The sequence below is a fragment of the Ammospiza nelsoni genome, chromosome 14, assembly GCF_027579445.1.
Source record: "Ammospiza nelsoni isolate bAmmNel1 chromosome 14, bAmmNel1.pri, whole genome shotgun sequence".
Classification (NCBI taxonomy): domain Eukaryota; kingdom Metazoa; phylum Chordata; class Aves; order Passeriformes; family Passerellidae; genus Ammospiza; species Ammospiza nelsoni.
In genome coordinates, this window is record NC_080646.1 from 7,742,009 (window position 1) to 7,762,033 (window position 20,025).

Genomic DNA, 20,025 nt, shown 5'->3' on the forward strand with positions numbered 1-20,025 from the left:
ACCCCTCAGGTGATGTGTTCTTCGCAACCCAGCCGGAGCAGTTCACCTTCCCCGAAGCCCAGCTGTTCTGCCAGAGCCAGAACGCCACGCTGGCCTCTGTTGGGCAGCTGCACGCCGCCTGGAAGCAGGGCCTGGACCGGTGCTACGCGGGCTGGCTGGCCGACGGCAGCCTGCGCTACCCCATCGTGAGCCCCCGGCCCGCGTGTGGCGGCGACGCACCGGGTGTCAGGACCGTGTACCAGCACCACAACCAGACCGGCTTCCCCGACCCGCTGTCCCGGCACCACGCCTTCTGTTTCAGAGGTACCCACCCTCCTGTTGTGGTGTGGTGTCATGGCTTGCCTCAGTTTATCTCAGTCTTTCCCCAGGCCTGCCAGCCACCTCTCCCTCCCCATCCCTTGCCCCTGCTGAGTGCTGTCTGTCAATGATTGGCAAAGCTCAAAAGATGTTTCTCAGCCCTGGGGGACATTGGGCCATCCAGGTGTCAAGTTTAAGTCTCATTGCTTAATATTAACTACTGATGAGTAGCCGTGGGGGTGTGGCAATTGCAAGGTGTTTTGGGCTACAGTCATGGTGAGCCTGATACCCGCTCCTATCTGCCTAATTAAGGTGTCCAGGGCATCTACACTGGAGCGTGGGTACTTGCATGTATATACCTAGCAAAAACTAACAGTAAAGTTTAGGAGTAAGTCTTTTTTCCTTGGGTGTGTGTGGCAGCCATCTTGACATCTTCAGTGTCCCCTGAGAGGGAGAGGGATCCCCCCCACACACACACACCTGGTTGGTGGGATCCCTCTCCCTCTCCCTGGGGTTAAAAGGAACAGCAACCACATAGTTCAAGGTTCTGTTAGGGCTGTTATGGGACTCAGAGGCCTGTGGGTCAGGAATAAAGCTCCGGATCAAAACCCTCTAGCAGAACCCAACTCCTTTTCATTCACCTCATCTTAAAGCTTCTCTGCCAAGGTAAACCTGCGCTCCTGCATGTCTGGACTTGTCTCTAGCACCCAGCTGCAATATCCAGCTAGCCAAAGGTGTCTCTGAGGTGAAACCACCACAGTTGCCGCCTTTGATCAAGCAGCAAGGGCCAGACAAGCCCAGGCATATCCCATCTGCTTATATTGGTAATAATTCCAATACTCTCCTGCCCCTGCAGGGCACAGAAATCTGTCTCCTGAGGGGAAGGGATTTCAGAAGGGAGGCTGGGAATGTTGGACTGCTGGTTTGAACGCGGTACATCACCGGCGTCTTGGATTGTGAATTTTTAGAAACTCCTTCCAATGCCTTTTTGTTCCAGCTCTGCCTCCTGTGGAAGAGGAGGGGGTCACCCCGTTCTTTGAAGATGTTCTGGCAACACAAGTGATCCCTGGAGTGGAGGGGGTGCCCTCGGGAGAGGAGGTGACCATGGAGACAGAGTCTGCCACTCAGCCTGAGAATCAGACAGCCTGGGGCACAGAGGTCTTTCCAACAGATGTGTCACTGCTCTCAGGTGCGTTCAGAGCTTCCTTGTAGGCTGCATCGTGCTGGGCTGGTGGTGTAGGGTTGGGACCCTCACAGAGTATGAATAATTTTCCCAACTCCTTCTCTTTGTTCTTTCTTTTCCAGTGAGTCCATCTGCTTTTCCTCCAGCTACCATACTACCAGAGGAAACCAGTACCAATGCTTCCCTCAGCGAAGTGTCAGGGGAGGTGACTCAGCCTGGAGAGCATCAAGTCAGTGGTGAATCTTCAGCATCTGGCTGGGTTCCTGGAGTTCCAGATACAAGCGGAGAACCAACTTCTGGAGTTTCTGAACTTAGTGGAGACCACTCAGGCGTTGGAGAGAGCGGATTACCATCAGTAGACCTGCATGCCAGTGGATTCCCACCTGGAGAAAGTGGGCTGCCGTCAGGAGACCTGAGCGGTGTGTCCTCTGGCATTGTTGATATCAGTGGCCTGCCTTCTGCAGAGGGGGAGACATCATTTTCTGTTTTGAGGATACCAGAAATCAGTGGGATGCCACCTGAAGTGGAAAGCAGCGGGCTGCCCTTTGGAGCGAGCGGAGAAATCTCTGGCACTGAGCTCATCAATGGTGTGTCATCCGGAGAGGAGAGTGGAGTGGCCTCTGGTTTTCCCACCGTGTCTCTCGTGGATACCACATTGGTGGAAGTTGTAACAGCAGCAACAGAACGGCAAGAGGAGGGAAAAGGGTCCATTGGAGTCAGCAGTGAGGGAGATCTGTCAGGGCTGCCATCCTCTGAGTGGGACAGCAGTGGTGGAACCCCCAGCTTGCCCTCAGGAGCTGAGCCCAGCGGGGAGCCCTCCGGGGTACCCGAGCTCAGCGGGATGTCCTCAGGAGGGTCTGAGCTTAGTGGCTTTCCCTCAGGACTGGATGGCAGTGGAGAAACATCTGGAACACACGAGATCAGTGGCCAGGTGGACCTGAGTGGCCTTACATCTGGAATTGAGGGAAGCAGCGAGGCCTCCGGCGTCACCTTCGTAGACGCCACTCTGGAGGAAGTGACAACAACCTCACCAGTTACAGGAGCAGAGGCAAAAGAGACTTTGGAAACCAGTGGATTGCCTTCAGGTGTTGAAGATGGATCAGGCATGGTGTCTGGGAGTTTAGACATCAGTGGTGAGACTTCTGGGCATGTAGGCTTTGGTGGGAGTGCTTCTGGAGGGCTGGAGATGAGTGGATACCCGAGCGGAGTGACAGACAGCAGCGGAGACATCTCTGGAGTTGATGTCACCAGTGGTCTGCTCTCTGGAGAGGAAAGTGGACTCACCTCTGGCTTTCCCACAGTGTCTCTTGTGGATACCACTTTGGTGGAAGTTGTAACACAGCCATCAGTGGCACAAGAAGTGGGAGAAGGACCATCTGGGATGATAGAAATCAGTGGATTTACTTCTGGAGACAGAGGACTATCTGGAGAAGGGTCTGGAGCTGTGGAGACCAGTGGTTTTTCCTCAGGAGACTTGAGTGGGGAGCCATCTGGAATCCCGTACATCAGCGGAGACTTTTCTGGAGCCACAGATCTAAGTGGACAGTCTTCAACAGTGGCTGATATCAGTGGGGAGGCCTCAGGGCTTCCAGGAATCACTTTAGTCACTTCTGATTTAGTAGAAGTGGTGACAAGACCAACGATATCCCAGGAACTGGGTGGGGAAACTGTCACGTTTCCCTATGGTTTGGGGGCAAGTGGTGAAGGCTCTGGATCTGGTGAACTAAGTGGGGAAACATCTGCACTGCCAGAAAGTGCTCTAGAAACATCAACAGCTTATGAAATCAGTGGTGAAACATCTGCATTTCCTGAAACGGGTACAGAAACATCCACGATTCATGAAATCAGTGGGGAGGCATCTGCATTTCCTGAATTTAGCACGGAAACATCAACAATTCAAGAAATCAGTGGAGAAACCTCTGCATTTCCTGAAATTTTCACAGAAACGTCCACAAGTCAGGAAGCCAGGGGTGAAACATCTGGGTATCCTGAAATTGTCATAGAAGCATCCACTGGTCAAGAAGCAAGTGGGGAAACCTCTGCATTTCCTGGAAGTGGCACAGAAACGTCCACAGTACAAGAAATCAGTGGGGAAACATCTGCATTTCCTGAAATTAGAATAGAAACATTCACAAGCCAAGAGGCCAGGGGTGAAATATCTGGCTATCCTGAAATTAGCATAGAAGCTTCGACGGTCCACGAAACCAGTGGAGAAACATCTGCCTTCCCTGAAATCAGCATAGAAACTTCAACAGTGCATGAAATTAGTGGAGAAAGTTCTGCATTTCCTGAAATTAGAATAGAAACATACACAAATCAAGAAGCCAGGGGTGAAACATCTGCCTACCCAGAAATTAGCATAGAAACTTCAACGGTCCATGAAACCAGTGGGGAAACTTCTGCGTTTCCTGAAATCAGCATAGAAACTTCTACAGTCCATGAAATCAGTGGGGACATGTCCTCTTTTCCTGAAATTAGCATAGAAACTTCGACAATCCATGAAACCAGTGGTGAAATACCTGCATTTCCTGAGATTAGAATAGAAACATCCACAGGTGAAGAAGCTCGAGGAGAAACATCCACATTTCCTGAGATTAGCATAGAAACCTCTACAGTCCATGATAGCAGTGGGGAGACATCTGCATTCCCTGAGTTCAGCATAGAAACACCAACAAGTCAAGAAGCCAGGAGTGAAACATCTGCCTATCCTGAAATTTTCATAGAAACATCCACAGTTCAAGAAGCCAGTGGGGAAACTTCTGCATTTCCTGAAATTAGAATAGGAACACCCACAAGTCAAGAAGCCCGTGGAGAGACATTTCCTGAGATCAGCATAGAAACATCCACACTCCATGAAACCAGTGGTGAAGCATCTGCATTGCCAACCGATAACATCAAAACAGCTGCCACATCTTTGGCCAGCAGGGAGCCCTTTGGTACTCCTGAGGAGAGGGAGATTCCTGACACAACATCTGGAGCTGTGACACACTCTATCGCAGGCGTTTCGGGGGAAACCTCTGCCCCAGACACTGTAATTAGTACCAGGACTCCAGATGTTGAACCAACACAGGGACTCAGGAACCCTGAAGAGGCTCAGCTTGAAATGGAGCCTTCCCCTCCTGTGGTGTCAGAACAAGAGACAGAGACAGCTGTTGCTCCAGACAATCCCCATCTGCTGGCCACCACCACTGCTGCCCTGCCCCAAGTCTCACAAGAAGCAATTGACGCATTAGGACCCACTGCAGAAGGTAATGTGTCTGATATGGAAGGGAAAGCTTTGTGGATGGGAAGGAGGGGGCATAGATGTCACTTTTTTTGGGTTTTATACAGCAGAGAGCATTAACACGGAAGCAGACTTGAGCAGAGCATTGTTCTGATAGAAAGCTATAAACATGGGGTTTTCCACAGGTCATGATCACAGAATCATAGAATTGTTTAAGTTGAAAAAGACATTTATCATCACAGAATCCAACCATTAACCCAACACTGCTGAGTCCACCACTAACCCATGTCCCTCATGCCACGTCTACATGCAGAGTTTTCCAGCCTGCATGCAGCTGACAAGCTGGAGAAGTTGGGCTGCTAGTCTCAGTCCCGTTTCTTTTTCCATGGTGGGCTGACTTGCTGCCTAGCCCAGGTATTGCTCAGCCTGTGGCCACCCTCTGGTCTGTGTCTTATGCTGCTCTCTGCAGCTATAAGATGATAAACGTGTGAGATACTGCTCAGAGCATCACTAGCTTTTGTCAGCTCTGTTGATAAATGCCCTTCTCCCCACCCTGCCTTTTTAGTGTTTTAGTGCACTGTCTTTGTTTGGGCCCCCTCGTTGCCAAGTACAGACAGACAGAATATTTAAGCCAAATTAACCATTTATGGTGAAAACACTCTCCTGGCATTCTGATGAGCATTTCCTGAGAGGAGTTTGCATGCTGTGAAAGCGTCAGTGCACTGCAGTGAGAAAAAAAAAACAAACAAACAAACACAAAACATTGTGCCTCTTGGCCAAGGGAGATGCCCAGTCCTGGTAACATGGGACTTCCTGCAGCATCCCTGGACACAGCTTGGTTTCCCTTTGCTGCCATCAGGAGCTGGCACCTGGGGACAAGCCTCACTGCAAAGCCATCAGTGCTTGTGCTGCTGTGTTAATGTCCTGCATGTCCTCAGTTCTCAAAGGGACACATGTTCTTGTAGGACCACACATTGCTTAAGCATGGTACAAAATGGATGTGCAAAGAGATTTCCTCACTTCCTTCTGGCAAAAGTGTCATCAGTTCCACTGCTTCCCATGCTACCTCCTAAACTGCTTCTTTTGGGTCAATTTACAGCATTCAGCATGGCTAGCTCTGGACTCAGTAGGGGTCTGTAAGTGTAGGGCTTTGTGAAGCTCAGCCTGGTTTCCAACGTCATTTCCACCCCCTAAGTGTCCCCAATGAGTCACTGCATTTCCCTCTGTGAGCACAGTAATCACAAACCTTTGTTCAGCCCTGCTCACAGCACACCTGCAGTGCCCTCTGCCCGTGCTGAGCAGTGCCCTGGCCGTGCTGCAGGAGTGGGTGAGGGCAGAATAATGACAGCAGGGTCATTCCCACTGCACTGCACCAGCCTGGCACAGCACAGGGTGGCACAGGAGTCAGGGACCCCCAAAAACCCTCCTTGCAAAAGCAGGCTCTGCTTTTGGGCCATGCCCACTGCCACGTCCAAACCCAGAGACAAAAATAAGCCAGCAAAGGCAGCGTTGAGGGGAAGGAAGGAAGACAGTGAGGCTTAGTAAAAAATAAAAAAAAAATTAAAAAAAATATTGGCCCCAAAATATGGATTTTATTCCACTGCTTTTTCTTTTTAAAAATCAACCACAAGGCGATTGCCAGATTCCTCAGACCATTTGTTAGCCAACATTTTTGTGAAGTATTTTGAAAGAAAACCATGTGTTCAGCAGCTCATGTGTGAAGAATCTTGAAAAGTGTTCTGAAATAGGAATATGTGTATTTGCAAGTCACAGAGAGGACAATGTAACAGCTGGGGTTTCTTAGCAGGAGACAGCAAGAGGTAAGCAACCACTGCCTGAAATTTAATTGTACATTTTATAAATTAGAAATGGGCTTGAACACATTTCTATGGCTGGAACTCCCACATGAGAAGATATTCTAGGGTAAAACTTCTCTTTATATTGGTAAATTTTACTACAATGTCCCTACAGACATTCTACTACAATGTCCCTACTACATTAAATGCAGTCCTGGTCAGGGTATGAAGGAAGCTCATAAGGTGGCAAAAGAGTTTTTTGACCATGAACTCAGAATACCCCTAAAACAAAACAAACCTCTTCTAGAGAATTACAACAAAGAGATGACAAAAGAAAAAAAGGTACCAAAAAAAAGAAAAAAAAGGAATCCTAGGTTTCTTTTTTTGGGTTGTTACTTTTTACAGAGCTCTGGGGATTGTGAACATGGGAAGTCTACATGGAAGAACAGTAGGCTGGATCCCAAAATTCAGTTTCCCATGTTGTGGCTGCCTTTTCACTTGAAGCTTCCCAGTTTTGAAATTTAGCTCTTGCAAAAACTATCAGCTGCCACGTGCATTCCTTGTGCTGTGCTCAGGGTTTGGAGGGTGCAATGGGTGCCCATGCAGTGCAGGGATTTTCACTGACATTAAAGCACAGGTGAAGCTGGCTCAGCTTTCCAGGAGCTTAGAGTGAGGAACAGGAGGAAATGTGGATTTTGCCCTCTGGCCCTCTTGTTGGAGGGTTCCAGTTAGATCCAGCAGCGTATTTAGTGGGATGATTTAAGAAGAATGATATTATTCTGCTCTGCTGGAGCCTAAAAGTATCCCTAAAAGCCAGAGCCAGAAGACTGAAGATTAACACTTGGAGTGCCAGTATGTTTTAGTGTTTAACCAAATTAAGGGCTGTGCATGTAGATGTCTTTAGTCAGCATTTGATTCCTCCATGAGGACAGGAACCCCACAAGCTGAAAGAATTGTCCATAGGCTTGGCTTCCTCACCCAGGGTTTTGCCAACTCAGCGGGTCTTTTTGCTTCTGGTAGCATTTGAAGACAAATAATTATTAGCTGAAAAATCATGCTGGCACTTCAGTGAAAGGCTGCGGTTTGGAGCTCTCAGACCAGCCAGTGACTGAAAAACTTCACTCCAATTGTGGGGGGAAAGGGAAATGTGCTGAAATGGCATCTTTTTATGTGAAGTTTTGCTTGTCTCTGGTGAAACAAGTCCATAAAGTCTGATGCCTATGGCCCCACACAGCAGAAGGTTAGAATACAAATGAGGAAGGGTCTCAATGGGCTTTCCTCATTCTTCACAACCTGGAAGTCCAAGGGATTGGGTCTTGTTGGTCCAGAGAAAATCATCCAGAAGAAAAAGGTCAAGAAAATACTCCCCTGATTCAGAATGTTTCACCCAATGTGGAGTGCAAATGATGCTCCCAAGAAGGAGATGGAGGTCCCAGTCCTGGCTGAGAGGCACAGACCCTTTGTGGCTGAGCAGGTGATCTGGTGTCTCCTGGACCCACTGTCTGCTTTGCATCACAAGTTAATTTGCTTAAACAAAACCTAGCCTACAGTCTTGGACTGGTGTTATTTCCACGTCCATTTACTTTTACACATCATATTATGGAGACAGAGATATCCAAATTTCCTGAGCTCTTCTTCCACGAGAGTGTTGGACAAATTGAAGGTTCCAGCAGATCAACAAGTCCTCCTGGAAACTCCTGGTCTCTAGTAAAATCGGTTTTTTTTAAGGCTACAGCAATACCTGCCCCTTCTGCTGCAGGGAGGCTTTCATTCAATTATTGTAGTTAATTATTTTAATTACTTAATTGCTCATTGTAAGTCAGTGGCTGGCTACGTGATGTTCAATACTAGCATTTAACTTAAAATGTGAGAGAACTGGTTTCCCCAACTCATCCTATTCTTTTCTTCTAGGACTCACCCTACAATTGCTCCAATGTTTTCCTTTGATGTTTGAGCTATCAGATCAGTAGTTCCAACTTCCCAGCAGACTCCGAAAAGCAAATTTAATTTGTACCTGGATTTTTTTTCACCCAATCTCTAGGAGATAATTATCTAGTTAGTCTCTGATATCCTCTTTGGATAATTGCACTTACAAGGAGGCCTACAAAGAAAGGGTGAGGGGCACAACAGGGGATCCTGTTGGGCATCCTGAAAATGCCTTGCCCTTCTCTCTGACCTTTTCTGCTCTGTAGAACAAAAACAGGAGAGTATAGAAATATCATAGAATATATTACTAAACCTCTTACTCACAGCTTCAGGTAAACTACAGTTTGTTCAGGGTCTGGGTGACAGCATCCTCTCTGTTCACCAGCTGCTTCTCCTTGGTAGATGTTCTAAGCACAAAAATGACCTTGTTTAATGGATATTCTTGCTCATCTTCCATATAGGCAGCCATGGAGAGAAATGCACAGACTGCACTGTTTTAGGAAATGGTAGCATTGTTTCTGGTGTTGTCTCAGCTTGAGATGGCGAATTTCAAAAGCATTCCCTTCTCACCACTGACACTGCATGTTCACTTTTACATTGCCTTCTGAGCAAAACCAGGGCCAAACTATTTTTCTTTCATTTCTTCCATGTTTCTCTTTCCAATTTCCATGATCTAGTACAAAAATTTTTTTTCAAAGGCATTGGGAGAATCATAGAGTCATAAAATGGTCAGGGTTGGAAAGATGATCTAGCTCAAGCCTCCCCCTACCAGGGGCAGCAATGACAAGAATACTTCTCTTGCTCTTAGTTGCACAAAAAGAAAATTATTCTGACTAAATATAGTGTATATCTGGCAATGGAGAAGAAGTCTTAGGAAGAAAATGGTGGAACAAACTCAAACTTTGCATTGCAGCTGTGTGACTCCCCTTGCTTTCTCCAGCCAGCAGTTTACATTTTCCAGATGCAAGACCTGGTTTACATTGTCCATTTCGTTGTAATTGGTTTATTACAAAGAAAAGAAAAGGATCTAAAAGTTAGACCTTGGGTCCTGTTAGTAGCAAAAAATAGAAACTGTTGTGACAGTAGAATTGGGGGAATTTTTGCAACTTCTGGGCAATATTAAGTGCAGCATGAATCCTCTTTAGAAGAATTGCTAATTCTGCATTATCCTCAAGAAGTGAGTTAATAACACAGCTCTGTCCGGGTTTCCTATTCTTGGCACCGCCAGGCATTTTCTCCCCGTCTTTGTTTTACAGCTGCAGCTCTTGAAGGCGAGCGCTGCCTCCCCTCTGCATTCCTCGACTATCGCCTATCGCTGTCCTTTGTCAGCTCGGGCAATAATAGCAGTGCTCTCGTCTCCTTGTCAGCTGATAAGCGCTTGAGCTGCATCGCGAAGCAGCGCTGACTTTTTGGATGACTGCTCAGCCAAGCAAATAATAAATAGCTCGTGTTGTCTAAGCCCTGAGTGTCAGGGTACCTGGCAGGCAGCTCCGTGCTGTCCTAGCGTGATGCAGGCTCTGCAGCTGCCTCAAGAGGTGTGCAGTGATTTGCTAACCCCATCTAGCTCTGAACAAAGTGGAATTAGACACATTTATAGCATATAAAAGGCTATGGGGAAAAAAAAAAAAAAACACAAACAAATACCAAGTGTTGTGTAATAGACGGATTTTTTTTTTTAATGGAGTTCTCACCTCCTAAATCGTGTTTGTGGCCTTATCTTAGAAACACCCACAAACCAATTTGCCAGCACTTCCAGAGGCAATGTCATTGCCAAATTTACCATTTAGACCTTTTTGAATACCTCTGAGATTCAGATTTTCTGTGAGGATCAGAATAAGCAACACTTTCTCCAACCTGACAGATATATTTGAGTTTTTTCAATATCAGCTTGGTGAGGTGATTCTACATCTAGGAGAGAGGGTTACTGCCTCAGCAGCCCAACAGGCTGAAGGGCAATTTGGTGTTTATGATCATCACGTGTTTAAAACATTGAAACCCAATTTTGGGGAAAAACAACCTGTCTATGTCTCGGTTGTATTTGATGTTTGTTTCTCCAACATTACCTACAAGTACACACCCTTTCTCTACATGTTATATACAAAAATATATATGTATATGTATGGAGAGATATGTAACATATATATTATAATCAGAGATTTGTCTTTACTGCATATATAATATGTACAACCATATTATATGTGATGCCTGTAAAAGGAAACTCTGTTCCAGACTTATTTCCCAGCTGGAAATTTGTGGCAATGACTTTGCACATGTGTGCCTGCTCCCCCCTCCTCCAAGGCCAGGGAAGCACACAGCAGGTCTCCTGCATCTCAGAGGAGATCTTGGACACGCCAAGTTTTATTCCACATGGCCGAAGACAGCTGAAGGCTCATTATCCACTGCTAAACATTCAGCTTGAGCTCTTGTGAGTGCTTCCCTCCCTCCTCTGCAGTGTTCTTTCCACTTCATGGAGCCTGACAAATGAAGGAAAAGCCTTTCCTTACGTGTTCAGCTGGAGCCCACTGGAATCAACGTGAACTTCTGCTGCCACTGCTGTTGAAGAAGCCCAAAGGGCCTCTTGAGTTGCAATCACCCCTCAGGATGCCTCGTTTCTCTATGCTCTCTATCTTCTAGGAACTCCAAGTGTGACTAATAAGCAATACTCAGCCAAGTTCAGCTCCTCTATTCTTCCTCTAGGCTTGTGACTCCCATTTTGTTCTGTAAAGTCTCAAAGTATTTGCTAGCATCATGGAAACAGGGATTATCTTCATCTTGCAGTGAACAAAGAAATCTAAAAAGAATCCATGACATTTAGAATGGCAATCCAGAGTGAAAAATTCATTCTCTCGAAGAACTGCAAAACTGGAGTAAAGGCTCATCAGCCATCTGAGGAATGATTTCACTGCTCACAGTGATACAGCCTAGAGTAAAGATGACAATCTCCTTGCTCCAAAGCACACACAGATTCACCATCCAAGGTCAGAAAGGATTTTTTCCATCACTTAGGCACATTACAGAGCATGTCAGCTTTTAGATGACGTACCAGACCTTGGCCACTGAGTCACTAGACAGCCACAGGGAGTGTAACACCCATCTGTTCTCCTGTGCCTGGGGACATTGAGCAGCTGGGCCTCAGCTCCAAGAAAACAATACCCAACCAAATACACCCCAGTCAGAAGATGATCACAGATCTTGGGGAGCCTCTGCTCTGCTATTTCCACAGCCAGTATGTTTATCATCTTTGAATCTTTCCTTGCTAAGACTGTCATCCACAAGAAGAGCATGGAGTCATCACTTTTAAAGCTTTACATTTCCCCTGCATGTGAAAGGAACACTGTCTCACACGAGGATCTGACCAGCCATCATTTAATCCAGTCTGCGTGGATGTGTTCCCATTTCCTTCCTCAGTCTTCCCCCTTGTTTCTGAGTTGAATGTGTCTGAAATCATTCCATTCTGAATGACTCTTCTTTTGATTCCAAAGCTCTCTCCACCAAGATGGAGTCCACAGCTGGAAAAGATGTACCAGCTTCTTCCATTCTCAGCACAAGCAGAAGAGCACATAGTGGGGACAGGTCTGGAGAAAATGCCACTGCACTCCAGTATCCCTCACCAAGCAATAAGCACCCATAGCCAGGTCTGAGATCCTCAAAGAGAAAAAGTTGAGGGGCTCTGAACCACCTTTGAACCCACTTTTTTTCTTCTCTGCACTTTCTTCATCTTCACTGAGAAGATATTTCTTCATGCAGAACTTCATCTAAATTATGGTTAGGAAGAAACTATTAGTGAGAATGGACCCAGGAACGCTGCTTAGGACATAGAGATCTATTTGAGGATGTTTCTGACTTATGGAAGAATTCCACATTCCTTCTCATAGACCTTTATCTGGTGGAGACACAGATACAAGTTTACATGTTTGATGCATCAGGCAGAGGATGCAGCAGACAAGGAAGAATTACCACAGCCAGTGCTGTGTGTTGGATACATCCTGCTGAGCTTTGTTCTGATATCTTCAGAGTGGTATTCAACCACCAGAAAACCAATGTCCTCCTTGTAGGGTGGGTTGGGTCTCTTGCCTTCATTCTTCCAGCAGCGGCAGTGGCAGTTATGTTATAAAACACAACCCTCCCAAGGGTTGTGATATTGCCTCCTACACAAGCAAAGAAACAAGTTCTCCTGTTGGTGGAGTTGCCTCCCAGAGCCCTAATGGAAGCCCTTGATTTCTTGCAGACACTGATGTGTGCCACCCAAGCCCCTGTGTGAATGGAGCCACCTGCGTCGATGGCATCGACTCTTTCAAATGCTTTTGCCTTCCCAGCTACGGAGGGGACCTGTGTGAGATCGGTACGGCCTCCCTGGCTTCAGCTAATCCCACTAACTGCTGCTCCTCCTTGTTCCGTCTCTGCCCCCCAAAAACAGCTGATCCCATCAGTGCTGCCCTCATCTCAGTGAGCTAACCTCTAACAGCAGCTTAAAACACACCAGGGAAAAGCTTTGAGCCTTTTGAGTGTCTAATTTGTTAAGTTTGCTCCTCACAGCATCATGATTCCTCTAAGATTCCTAAGCAGGAGTTTCTGGTGTCTTCTTCATCTTTTTCTTTTTCAAGTGTCTCTGGTGAAGCTCCACACAGATCAGAACAATGTTGATCATGGAAATTGCTGTCTCTTTGGGTCAAGGGTGATTCTGTTCTTCTGTAACAATAGGGAACTTTCTGAGCACATCTTCACCCCAGGCAAACTTTCTCTGCTAGACTGGAACTTCGTGGAGGGATGCTTCAACTGAGCCATGAAAAATGATTGTGTTTCTCTTGGGGAAGATGCAGCTGAGAGAGGCATCATTCACTCCAGGAATCTCCACTGATTTGACAGAGCATGACATTTTTGTCATCTCCACAACGTGGCTTCCTTTGGCAAAATCAGCAGGGAATGTGTCTTTGAAAAAACAGGAAGCAACCTATATTTCCATCAAAATTAGTGCACTAATACTTCTTTTTGTTTCTACAAGGAAAGAAAAATAATTTTTTTCCTTAAAGCTAATGAAAGTCCAAACTTTTACCAGCTTAGCTGAGAGGAAGCTCTCCTGCCTTGCTCAAACAAAAGAGAAATAAAGCTGCAGTATCTTCTTCACCTTGCCATGAGTAATGATAACAGATGTTGGATTTTCTCCTTCCCTTTCTCCGCATCTCTTCCTGCTTCCAATATGAACATATGGAGTAGACCATGAGGAGAAGGCTCAGGATTATTGGACCTTCTGGGCAGGAATTGTGCTGCCTTAAAATCAGTTTTCCAATGCAACCTCATCAACTCTTTATTTACTCACCCATGATACCTGTTGTTGAAGATCCTTGTAATCCAGCCAGAGACTCTCCACCCTGTCACTGCTTATGATCTTGTTTCATCCAAGCCAGACTAAATTTCTTCTTTTCTCGGATTTATGGGCTCTGGTGCCTGGGAGATGCAAGAGGAAGCCAGTGCCCCAAAACTTGTTGGAAATGTAAATCTTCATATTCCCTTGAGACTGACCATCCTTGCTGCTGGTGTCCAAGAACAATGGGACACTGTAGGTGAAAAATGCAAACAGACCATGAAAGTGTCCTCACCAGGGAACAAGATTTTCATCATTCTTTTCCGAGAAAATTTCTGTCATATTTATCTGTAAGAAAAAATTAAGTAAGAAAGCATGGCCTTTCTCCTAGAAAATGGCCTGCTGAGATTCTTTATCATGTGCTGTCCCATCCCCAATTTGTCATGACAAGGGATGCCATTAAAGATAATGGGAAAAAGTCTTAATCTCAAAAGACAGAGCAAGTTCCCCGTTACCTTTCTGCAAGAGATCTGCCTGCAAAACCAAAAAATCCCCTGAGCTTCACCTGCTTCTAGATAACCCATCTGATCTGTTGAAGAAGGCAAGAAATGCTTTTAATATCTCAAATAACTACCAACTACCCCAACATCTATGGAGTGCCTGCAATCTCCAGCTGGAAGAAAGGTGGATTAGGAGGAATTAGAGTTACTGAAAGTGACAAGTGCTTTGACCTACCAAGTTTAACAAAGAAGAAAGAAACTGAGCACAGGAAACCTTACTGAAAAGGGAGGGAGGCATGAGGGCTCCTGGAAGCCCACCACTCTCAGAGCAGCAAGGGCCTGAGAAAGGATGGTAGATCAGGCATCTGAAAGGCTGAGATTAAACACATTTCATTTTCTGTTTCCTTTAGCCACATGTAGCAGACAGATGTGTGGTGTTGCATTGTGTGGGAACTGCTGAAGATCTTTTCTGGTGGCTTTTCGATTTGTTTCTACTTTCCCCCATCTGTGGTTTTATTTTTCTTAATGAGTGTGTTCAGTTTCTCAATATTTCTCAGATGGTAAAAGATCTTCTGAAAAGCTGAGAAATGTTTGTACTTCTTTAGCAGCTTACAAGCTTTTTCACTAAGATTTAGTTCTCTCTCCCCACTGTGGTAAATTTCTGTCCCCATTTGTTTTCACCCATCTTGGTCAGTTTGTTTCTCCTCCAGAGCTCCAGAATCACACCAAGTGATGGAACCACCTCTGGTGGTCCCGTCTTTCATTTTCAAGACATATGCATTGATTCTGGACATCTGGGTATGGGGTTGGAGGGTTTTTTCCAAAGCAAGAAAACTCTGCAGGCCAGCACAAGTGGGAAGAGAAGTGTTCTTGCTTGGTCAGTTCCTCAAAAACGGACTTCAGGAACATTAGACAGGGATTGAATTTCTCAGGAATCAGTCTGCATCATTCAAGCTTTCCAGTAGCACTGGTTGTGTCACTGCAGACACAGGGCCTTGGACGCCTTCTGACAACTTTCCCAGGGAATTCCTACAGGCAAAGGGGTCAGGGTGTGTTTTTTAGTGAAAATGACCGTGTGTTGTCCCATGCCATGGGAGCACGAGCTGCTAAGAGGTGAGTTGAAAGCTTTCAGACACATGCACCAACTCCTCTTCATCCCTCCTCTGTGTGTTTCAGACTTGGAAAACTGTGAGGAAGGCTGGACCAAGTTCCAGGGCCACTGCTACAGGCACTTTGAAGAGAGGGAGACCTGGATGGATGCAGAGACCAGGTGCCGACAACATCAAGCCCACCTGAGCAGCATCATCACCCCGGAGGAGCAAGAATTTGTGAACAGTGAGTGCTGAGGGCAGCCTAAGACTGGGCACGAGTCCAAGCACTGGACTCTGACTCTTCTGTGTGTAAAATGGTGTAAAAATCACCATGAATCCTGGCAAAGCCTCATCCTTGTATGGGTGCACCCATGCTCATGGCAGTTGAGTGGGGAGGGAGCTGGGCAAACATGATGTAAGGAAAAAGGGCATCAGGGAATATTGACTGGGAGGCAGCTGAATGAGCTAGAGGCTCCAGGGCCAGGCACAGCTGAGATGGCAAAGAAATGCTTCCAGCAATGTTAAGGACAACCACAACTCTTTTCTCTTCCTCCTGCTCTTCCAGGTCATGCACAGGACTACCAGTGGATCGGGCTCAGTGACAGAGCTGTGGAGAATGACTTCCGCTGGTCTGACGGGCACTCCCTGGTGAGCCTGGAGCCCACAGCACGAGCAGGCACCAGCTTTTTGGGGTGGTGGGAAGGGCCCCATGGCCTCCATGGGTTGGGCATTGAGTGGAGGCAACCCTAAACTTTGTAGGGCTCATGGTTTTTCCAAGCCTCTAGAAAAGCTGTTTTTCTGTTGACATCACAACAGAAATAACTGGTGCAGGGGCAGTGCTGACAACCCGTGAGATCTGCTGGAGAGGTGTGGGAGTGGTGGAGTGAGGATGAGGGAGGGAGTAAGAGGCACCAGGGCCCAACCTTAGCTGAAGGACTGTCCTCTCTTGGCAGCAATATGAGAACTGGAGGCCCAACCAACCCGATAACTTCTTTTCGGCGGGCGAGGACTGCGTTGTGATGATCTGGCACGAGAAAGGCGAATGGAACGACGTTCCCTGCAACTATCACCTCCCTTTCACCTGCAAGAAAGGAACAGGTCAGCACCCTGTGCCATACTGGCAAGGATGGGGGATTCAGTTGGTGGCTGTGGGTCTGGAGCAGAGAGCCCAGTGCCCAGGAATGTGGGTTTTGTTACTGCAAAGGGTGAGCAAAGAGATAGAAGGAATTAGAAACAGAAGTTAGCCAAGGGTCTAGGAGAAAGTTTCTCAAGGACTTGAAACTGAATAGGACAAGCCATTAAGATTCAACACCCCCAGGCAGAGTCATACCCTGGCTGCAGCATCACTCCCACAAACACCAGCTCTGTGCCCTCCCACAGACACAGGCAGCTGTTGCGATGCCCAGCTCTCACAGCCTCTCCAGGAGGCATGAGAGGAGCACTGAGGGAAACCCCTACTTAATATCAAATCACAGAATTTCCATATCTCCCTGCCCATAAGCCTAGTGGACAGAGGCAATCTCAGAAGGAGTTCAGGTTTTATTTGTGGAAGAGTGACAAGGCTTTGCCCTCTCAGCCTGCCCTGGGTGTGAGCTGCCTGCTCAGCAAGGCTGGTGCTCTGTCTCTCACTCTCCAGTCTCTGCTTGTGTCTGGACAGGCTGTTTGGGTCCAATCCAGCTAGCTATGGACCCTAGCCCACACAATCTTACACAGACAAAAACAAAAGGTGAGAAGCGCTCTTCTCCACATGGGGACAAATGTCCTCTGTTTATTGACTTGAGATGGAAAAACCCACATGGGAAGAGACCTCATGGCTCATGGCAGGAGACTTTTATCCCAGGGGAATGGGGGGCCAATGGGATACCAGTAAGGAGGGGCAAGGGGAGGGAGTGACAAGGGAATAGATGACCAGGGAGTAATGGGGACAGGGGTGGGTAAGGGAAAAGCCATGCGATAGGAGAGGTGGAAGAACAAACCATGTGGTATAACATAAACTATTCAGCGCAATATAAAGACTACTCGGTGCAAATCTCTAATAACAGAGTGCAAAACAACAAACAAAATAAACAATTTAGTGCAATACATCACCTGCCCACCTCCCACAGTGGCCTGTGGGGACCCCCCTGCCGTGGAGAACGCCAGGACCTTCGGCAGGAAGAAGGAGCGCTACGAGATCAACGCCATGGTGCGGTACCAGTGCGAGCCAGGCTTCATCCAGAGGCACGTGCCCACCATCCGCTGCCAGCCCGACGGGCACTGGGAGCAGCCACGGATATCCTGCCTAAACCGTACGTCTGGGCTGGGGCTGGTGCCTCCCTGCAGCTGGAAGGAGCTGGGAATGTGGGGCATTATCGTGGGGCAGGATAGCTCTGAGCCAGGCAGAAGGGGACACAGTGGTTCTCTTAACTTTTTGGGAGTTTCCCCTGGGATGGGGACATGGGAGGTGATATCTTCTGGGGCAGGTGGGGACCATGGAGCCTGGCTTGCAGGACTGCCCTGGAGACCCACCAAGGCAGAGTAGGGGCAGCTCCAGAGTCAGGAAAGGACAACAAGGAGCTTAGCAATGGCCCAGGCTACTCAGAGAAGGAAAAATAAATGGCTTCTGAAAGGGTGATGCAGGTTGTGCCAAAACCTTCTAAAAGGTATTGGCACAACCTGCATCAACAGAGAGAAGAGGATGGGAGAGCTATGGGATCCCCAAGCCCTTCCCTGGTGTCCCCCTGCCCTGGGAGCAGACAGGAGTCCTGCAGCAGATACAAGCCAAGGCACAGGGCTGGGTTCCTGACTCTCTTTCTGTCAGGCCTCCAGCTGATGGCAGTCAGCCTTCTTCCACTGGTGTCCCAGCCCACTCCCAGGCCTGCCTACACCCTTGTCCCATCCCTGATTGCCTGCAGCTTCCCAAGAATTTTGTTGGCCTCAGACAAATCACATCTGTCCAGTGGCCTCCTTGCCAGGTCCTGCTGGGCAAGTCCAGATAAGGCAGATTAAGCAATGGTCCCACAGCCAGGGAAAGCTGATACAGGCTTAAGGGACAAACCTCTGCCCAGGGAGGAGATGAAAGGAGGAGGGATGGAGGAGGTGTCCAAGGGCGGCTGCCTGGTGCAGACCAAGACGCTGATTCCTTGGCTCTGCTGTGGGTCTGGAGAGCTGCAGGCTGTTCCCAGCACGGACTGCCAGAGATCAAGAGATGCTGGCAGTCCTGGTCTGCTCTCAGCCAGCTTTTGCTGCTTCCACCAAAACCCTCCTGCAATTATCACACCAGAGCACTCGAGCTTCCAGGGAGAGTGGCAGCAAAGATCAGGCAGAAACCTTGTCCCTGTCAGCCAAGCCGGGCTGTTTCCCCTGCTGTGCCCTGAGCACATCCCATACCAATGCATATTGGGGTTGGGGATTTAGGGATTGATAGGGCAGAGATGGGGACGAGCTGCGCTCCTGGCCGGGCACAGGGAAGGATGGGACGAGCAGCCGTGGAGATGATGCTCCTGCCCAGGCTCTCTCGGAGCCACAGGCCCCTTCTCCCCTGGGTGAGGCAGAGCCGGGGCAGGGTGACAGAAGGGCCGATTGTGCTGTGCGGGCGGGCTGGCGCCCCCGTGTTTTTCCAGGCAGCCGGGGGCCGAGGCGGCCAGCGAGGGACAAGCAGCTTCTCTGTGCCGGCTTCTCCTGCCAACAAGGTGCCTTTTCTTCTCCTCCACAGCCTCCAGCTACCAGCGCAGGCTATACAAGAGGAGCCCCAGGAGCCGGTCGAAACCCAGCGGCAGCGCCGCGCACAGCACCCATTAGAGCGGGGCGAGACGGGGAAAGCGAGAAAGAGAGATTTTTAACGGAACAGTTATATTAACAGAGTCGATTTCTTCTTCTTCTTGTTGCTTTTTTTTTGTCATATAAGGAAAAAAAAATTATATTAAAGACAAACCCACCTTTGTGTATATATATAAAAAAAAAATTGTTTTTCCAAACACCAAAGCAAAACGAATTAGATCTCAGCATTTTTACTAACCGTCCGGTTCCAATTATCTTCGTGCCTTTGGGGACAGGGAGGGGGGTGGGTTTGCAAAGGGCAGGGGGTTAAGTTAAATAATAAAGATGATTATTTTTTCCTGATTTTATCCACGAACAATGTAATTATTTCTGTTATTTAATCTCCAGGGTGAACAGCACCTTTTGGGGTTTATTTTATTTTTTTTTCCAGAATTCTTTTACTGCTGCAGCACGTCAGGACGGGTGGGGAGGGCCGGGGGGCTGTGGTGGAAGGAGCTGTGGGAGGAGGGAGGAGAGGGGATGCTGAGACCCAGGTGCTGAGACCCCTCTGTGCTTCCCCACTGCCCCCTCTGCAGCACAGCACTCGTCCTGGGACAACGTGCTCTTTCCAGGGGACCGTGCGGGGCACCAGTGTTCCCTGCACCTATTTATATTTTTGAACATATCCTATTTTGAAAGAATGATAAATAATAAAGAAAGCGAAATCGGAACGGGCACTTGGTCAGTGTTGGTTATTTTTTATAGGGAAGAGGGATGTCTGGTGGGCTGGGAGGAGAGGGGTCTCCCATGGCAAGGCAAAAAGGAAGGAAGGGGAACCCAAAGAGGGTGCTCCAAGCTACACAGGAATGGCTCAGCTCCAGGCAGCACCTAAGGGACCTCAGAGGTGGGAGGGGTGTCCCAAACCCTCACTGAAGAAGGACCCTGGAGTAGGATACTGCCCTCCCTGCT

At 47.9% G+C, this 20,025-nt stretch overlaps 1 protein-coding gene across 1 annotated transcript in view; it reads left to right on the forward strand.

Moving 5' to 3' along the window:
• ACAN (aggrecan) overlaps window positions 1-19,240 on the forward strand; it is a 28,141-nt gene extending 8,901 nt beyond the window's left edge. Inside the window, exons 9-17 of the mRNA XM_059482201.1 lie at window positions 10-303; window positions 1,295-1,486; window positions 1,603-4,728; window positions 12,654-12,767; window positions 15,404-15,562; window positions 15,884-15,966; window positions 16,272-16,416; window positions 17,424-17,606; window positions 19,013-19,240. Coding sequence (XP_059338184.1) covers window positions 10-303; window positions 1,295-1,486; window positions 1,603-4,728; window positions 12,654-12,767; window positions 15,404-15,562; window positions 15,884-15,966; window positions 16,272-16,416; window positions 17,424-17,606; window positions 19,013-19,098 — 4,382 coding nt within the window. The 3' untranslated portion in view covers window positions 19,099-19,240. The remainder of the gene's footprint in view (window positions 1-9; window positions 304-1,294; window positions 1,487-1,602; window positions 4,729-12,653; window positions 12,768-15,403; window positions 15,563-15,883; window positions 15,967-16,271; window positions 16,417-17,423; window positions 17,607-19,012) is intronic.
• Window positions 19,241-20,025: the final 785 nt, after the last annotated feature.